Source organism: Toxotes jaculatrix, chromosome 1 (genome assembly GCF_017976425.1).
Source record: "Toxotes jaculatrix isolate fToxJac2 chromosome 1, fToxJac2.pri, whole genome shotgun sequence".
NCBI classification, from domain to species: Eukaryota; Metazoa; Chordata; class Actinopteri; family Toxotidae; genus Toxotes; species Toxotes jaculatrix.
Window position 1 is genome coordinate 26,649,844 of NC_054394.1, and position 6,573 is coordinate 26,656,416.

The 6,573-nt window shown below is 40.2% G+C and overlaps 1 protein-coding gene across 2 annotated transcripts in view; it reads left to right on the forward strand.

Annotated features, from left to right (window-relative positions):
* The window catches only part of LOC121183196 (zinc finger protein 609-like), a 69,952-nt gene extending 66,965 nt beyond the window's left edge, over window positions 1-2,987 (forward strand). For both annotated transcript variants that reach the window (XM_041040139.1, XM_041040148.1), the window contains exon 8: window positions 58-2,987. In XM_041040139.1, the coding sequence (XP_040896073.1) occupies window positions 58-101 (44 nt within the window). In that variant the 3' untranslated portion in view covers window positions 102-2,987. The remainder of the gene's footprint in view (window positions 1-57) is intronic.
* The last annotated feature ends 3,586 nt before the right edge of the window (window positions 2,988-6,573 follow it).

The window sequence follows — 6,573 nt, forward strand, 5'->3', positions numbered from 1 at the left end:
TGTGTTTTATATAAATAATGTGGCAATAAATAAGTGTTTCCTTTGTGTCTTTTGCAGGGAAACCTGACCGTCACACCTCAACCCTGCAAAGATTCATGTGACTGGCTCACATGAGAAGAAGATCTCCTGGGTGTTACCTTTTAGACATCAGTTGAATGGTGTTTCTATCTATATTTTTATTTCTTCTGCCAAAAGGCAAGGCAGATTGTCGTTTTTTTTTTCTCCTCCCCTCGTAAATCCCCCCTCCTGCCCCAAATTCTCCAAACCTTGGACTGTAACAGGACTGATAATAACCCAGGTTCAAAGCCATCACTCTGCTCCATCATGCAGAGGAAACACCAACCCGCTGATTATTTAGTCTTTGCACTGTCAACAAATACAATGCAAAAAGAGACTATTGGACTGCCAGAACAGCTTTTTTGGTTGTGTTTTTTTTTTTCTTCCTATTTTTTTTTTTCCTTTGACTGCATTGTTTTTGTCGCACGCAGAAAGAAATTGGCAGTGATTTTGGGGATTTGGGTGGCTGATGGGAAAGGGGAGTCAAACTAAATTAAAGACTGACAAAAAAAAAGTGAATCATATTGAAATGATTTCAACTCTATGTCTTTGGCTTCCTGTATGCCGTGAAACAACAGTATATCCTTAACTTGACAAATGTTTGGCTATATTTTGTGGGGAGAGGGAATATGGCAACAGCTGCTTTCTTCAGAGACTTTAGAGCCTGAGACTGAAGTTTTTCATTTTCCATCGTCATTGTTAATTCCCATCCTCTTTGAACCCTCAGTTCTTGTTTCAGGGATGATGTTGTCATGTTTTGCGAAGGGACCGCGTACACCTCAACGGAGAATAAACACTATTCATGTTTTCTTTTCTCAGTAATACTTTTAGTTCTACTCCATATCATTGTGTTCATCTTTGAATGTGTCTGATGCTGGTATTAGTCCTGTTTTTTCCTCTCATTGGAAGGGTCACATCTGTCCTCACGCTCACTCAAACGGTGAAGCCACATCAGCAAGCAATGAATTCACAGGGCTTGTCATCACTGCATTAGGCCACTTGTGGGTGTTTTGGTTTTTGTTTTTTTTGGGTGTTTTTACTGTAAGATTGCTCATTCAGCTCATCAAGTTTGATCGTTTTCTGTAAACAATGTGAAATTTCATTCAACTCATGTATTTTTCTGCTGTAATATAGACTTTTAGCCTACTTTTATGTGCATAAATGTTTATATTTATCCCAGCACGCAACTGTTTAAAAACTGTCACTGTTAAATAGCTTTCGGCCTTCATAGCGTTTAACACTTTGTGCTCAGAATCATTGCTGTTGCAGATTTCTTGGACATCTCGGTGTGCTTCTTGTTTGCGCCGGTTTCGGTCGTCTTGCTGCAGATTTTTTTTTTTTTTTTTTTAAACATTTTTTATTATATTATTCATTTTTTTTTAACACATCACCCGCTCCATTCATCTCAACATGCAGTGTGCGATTAGACTGGTTCCTCCAGACCTCTGAGCCTCTGTCCACATCTCAGATCTTTTTCAGCGATTCAGTGACAACTCACAGTGATAATTCAGTCAGATTACGAGAAAGCAAAGTGGTGAATCAGTCTGATTTTTAGGGTATTGTGCACTGTCAAAACGCCAAAAAATTTGGCTTGGTGCTTCGCTTGCTTGTGTGACTTCACCATAACACACATTCACCTCAGTTTTTAGCATGGTTGTTTTTTTTTTTATCCTTTGGATCAGTCCAAAAAACTGGGCCAGTGAGTCTGATACCTCAGACATCAGTTTGCTTTTGTTCAGTTGCTGCCTGTGCTGTAAGGTCAACCACTGGCACGTTAAACAAAAGTGCATGAAATGACACCCCCCCCCCCCCCCCCCCCCCCCAAAAAAAAAAAAAAAAAAAACTCTTTTCTGCTGTTACTCTTACAGAACAAACATGAACCAATCCGATGCAGACAATAAACTTAATTGAAAAAGGAAGGGCGAGCCAGTGAAAAGCTTGGAGCAAAAGCCAACATGGTAAAACGCGCGAGGTGGGACCTCGATCGTCGCACACGACTGAAGCAGGAAGTTTTCCCATCAGCGCTGAACAGAAGCACGTTGCTCTGGGGTTTCCTTTGGATCTCAAACTGTTGGTGCCACTGTGTAAAAGTTAAACCGCGTCTGGTTAACTTTAAATCTACACAAAGAGCGACTGTCGGCGCGGCCTGTTCTACCAGAGGTCCCTCTTAAATTACAGTTCTCCTATACCTCAGGGGTTGTAAGTGAAATTCTATCCATACGCTATTTGCATTGATTTGAGAGGGCTTCTGTTTATGGGTGTGAGAAAAGCACATTTTCCGCTCTGAGCTGGGTGTGCTGCAGTGGTTCATTCAGAAATGACAAATTGGCTCAGGACAGGGAATTGTTACCACACTGTTGTGGGTTGTGAACAGTCTTTACGTTCCTCTAAAGCATTATAATGAGAATAGAATATTGACCGTGTTGTCATTAAATTTAATTTTATTGATTTTTGGTTTTAATGTTCCCATCGTTGTAGTTTTTTTTTTCTTTTTTCATTTAACACTGTACGTGATCACGCCACCAGTTAATCTCATGTCTAACGCCCTCTGAAGTCTGATGTTAGCCGGTTGTTGAGACACTACTCATGATCATGAAACTGCAGCTCTTCATTTTGAGGTTCTTGGACATTCCAAGTAAATAAGTTGCCAGTTTCTCGTCCCACGAATTTTTGCGAGATAGTTCATCTTTTGACTTTTTGCGCATTTTTAAAAGAAGAATGGCTGACATGAATAAGATGAATGTGGTGGTGTTTGACTTGTACTTAATCTGTAAGGGTAATCTAGGCAGCTGTGATGTTGTCATTAAAGTCAGTGGGTTTTAGTACCAGCAGACTGCATACATATAGTTTTATCAGACAATGGTTGTGACAAGTGCATTTGTTCTCTCTCTGAGAGTAGTAATGTTATCTCAGTAGTAAGCAAAGCCCAGTGAAAATCATATATACTAAAGTGTATGAAAAGCCAGAAAAGTAATGTTTGCTATCAACATATTGGAAAGTGCTTGGCTCTTGTATTTTGCAGGACTGTATTTGTTTCATGGTGAAGAGTATATTTATTGGCCAGCAGTTGTCTCAATTGGTGCCTAGTTGAACATTCTTCTGTGAAAACACAGAGACACTTGCTCGTTTGTCCTTTCCTGACCCACCTACTGTCACACAAACCCACCCCCCTCTCCCCTCCTTCTCCCCCCTCCCAAAGTACCAGTACTGGTGCTTGCAAGGATGTTTACAATGTCTTCATTTTCTTTCTGTGTGAGAAATTCAGAACTCTTCCCCCTCTCCTCCTTTCTCCTTCCCTTCAGGAGTTTGTGTAAAGTGTACATTACCATGGTTCTTTTTTATACAATACTCTGTAACTTGCCTTTGTAAATTTGGGCTGGAAAAAAAAAATAAATCTTTTTATGAGACTATCTGTCCTGGGAACTGCTCAATGGCTCCTGCTCTATCAGTGCTGCGGAGTTAAGATAACACTGTGAAACAAGAATGGCATTCATACCTCTGCAAAGGCCAAACAATCCTACACACGTTGGATTGTTTGGCTCTTACAATAGAAAAATAAAAGGGAAAAAGATGTAGTCTGATAACATATATGACTTATTTGCCATGAAATATAGTGCGTGTCGCACGGATTAAGCATTTTCTTCACAAGTGACAAAGTAATTCCTGGATCCACACCAATATTTAATGGCTTCTTCTCTGGCCCATGTCCCATCCCTGTTTTACACCAAGCTCAGTAGTTTTTGTGTAATCTTGCTGATAAATAAACAAACTCACAAACAGACATGGGTGGAAACATAGCCTCCTTGGCAAAGGTAATTATCCTCTATCCTATCCTCTAATTTTCCTCTTTTCAAAAACGCTACCATGAAAATGAAGATGTTTACAAATCTACATATTTAAAGACGATCAACTGCTCTTCAACATCCCAGCATGTTTGTAGTGGTGTTATCTTCACATTGAAAGCCCAAGGGGAAAAAAAGTATAAGTTGTCATGGAACAATGATTCTACTTTGCAGAAATTTTTATTTTAAATAATGAGTTTGTCTTTTGTGAAGTTTAGAGTGTCAGTTTCTGTTGAGTGGGTCGTGGACATTAAACTGATTTAGAGTTTTTATTCTATATTTTCATCATTATTTCATAGAATACAAAAAAGTCACCAGAAAGTATGAGTCCAAAATACACAAATTTCTAACAGTTAATGTTAGAAATTTATATTAAGAAATGGAAACTGCACTGAGGGTTTTGGCCACAGGAGAGCAGTGTCTCTGAAGAGGCCTCAGTCTGTCCTAACTAGTGCAAATGTCTGTTTTAGGGAGTTTAATTGCTAAATAGCTTACAGTGGTTGAGGAGTTTAACACAGTACAAATGTGACATTATACAACTTATATGCTGCTGAGGAAATATTAGTGCCTCCCTGTGAGCTTGTAGGAGGCAGTTTGTGGAGCTGAAACCACAAGTTGATTGACAGGAAACAGAATTAACTTGATCATCAACTAATCACTTAAAGTCACTCGATTCCTCTAAAAAAAAAAAACAACAACTTATTGTTACTTCACGTGGATGTTTGACCTTCACTGTACAGAGTGATGTATGTTAAGAGTTTAACACTAGAGGGCTGTTTTCATATTCATGCACTGAAGGGGGAAGTTTTGTCTGTGCTCAGTTTAAATCTCGAGTTTAACACGTGAACACAGCAGCAGGATTTTGTGCCAGTCGTCGTTCGTAGATTTTGGATTTTACAATTAGGGAGAAGGAGTCTGTGTAATTTGAAGAATATGTAAGTAGTTTAGTGATTGATTTCATTTATTTATTTTTGGGAAAACCCTATGAGACAAGTCTTTATTATTATTTAAAGCTGAGGATTGAATGTAATATTTTATTTCTTGAAATGTGACTGTGACTGGGGAATCTTTAAGTCGGCAATCCTGCAGAAACATGTAACATTTCTGACATTTGCTGGCACAAGCTCCTCAAATGTGATGTTTGCTGCTTTTTTTTTTTGTTTTGCTCTTTATAATTTTAAAATTGAATACTGTATCCTAGTCGAGCTTTGGACTGTTTATCACAATAAGCAATTTCAAGATTACCTTAGACACTGGAAAATTACGGTTAGCACTGTTCGCTAAGTCATGACCATTTTTAGACAATAACAGACTGAAAAATAAAACCATCATTAGTTGTAGCTGTAGCATTATTGCCTGTCAACAGTTCATCACTTAACGTACACAACTTTATCTGCCTCTGCTGTGGCATTCACTTCTATCAGGCAGTTAGGATATTTTTAACTGCCCCTAATGCTCCTGAACTGAGAGTACGCTCTGTGCATTAGCACAATGCAACATCAGTGACAGCGAGTGATTACGCTGGGGATGATTTTGTTGAGTGTAAATGTGAAATCTGATTATCCTCTCTGCTCTCAGCCCTGCAAAGGGAGGAGGGCCGGGGGGGGGGAGGCAGAGAGATCGAAAGAGAGAGAGAGGGAGAGAGAGAGGACGAGGTTGGCTGGAGCACAGATTCACAAGGAAGGAGGGGTTAAGACAGCAATGTGCTGAGCCAGTGGCTTTTCCACAGAGCAGCTGGCTGGCATCAGGACAGGACAGGCCGCTCAGAGGAAGGATACCTTGAGGACGACTCTCCTCCGCTCGCTGTAGGACATTAAGGTTGACTTCCAGGAGGTGTTCATGGGATGCACTATCTACGCAGCCAGCCCTAAGGCCCTGCCCGCGGACGAGCCCCCAGGCCAGGACAGATACTACCAGCTCCCCAACTACCGCCAGCCTCATGGTAACTGCAGCCAGAGGATAGCAGCCAGCAGAGCCAGGTCAGTCAACAGCATGCACGAGGAGCTCAGAAGGTGCTGAGTATCTGCTGTGCTTCATTATGAATTACACTGACAAGGTGAATCCAGATAAAAGGCGACTGATGCTTAGTTAACGGCCAATCACAGAGGAGGAGATGTGGAGGATGTGAGTCAGATGTTTCAGAGGAGCAGGTTTAAACTGGGCCAGGTGGGATGTGGATTCTGCAAACCTTAATATCAGGAAGACATCTTTCTTTTTTATATATACATTCAGTGTATATAAAAACAAAGACTTATCATTTAAATGCAAAAAAATTAAATTAAAAACAACAGAAATACGCAGGGAGATACTTGGCCCCTAAGTGATATTGTATTATTTTATAAACAATATGAGTTGGGACAAACAGTTTGAGTGATTTTTGAGTATCAGATGGGTACAAGGATGAGAGGCAGGCTCACTCACTTTGAAAAGTGAGTGAGAAACAACGGAGGAGGCAGTGAAGGGACTGAATTAGCACTGCAGAGGTGGGTCATGCTGGGTGAGCATGTCAGCCAGCAGCATCTGTGTGTATTTATCAGTAGTTTGGTATATTTTATCACAACAACCCAGACTTGAATAGTTTATTGGGTTTACTACTTTAATAATCCACCTACTACTTTAATAATCCATCATCCAATTGTCTGTGAGCAACATTCATCAGTTGGTGCTGTATATG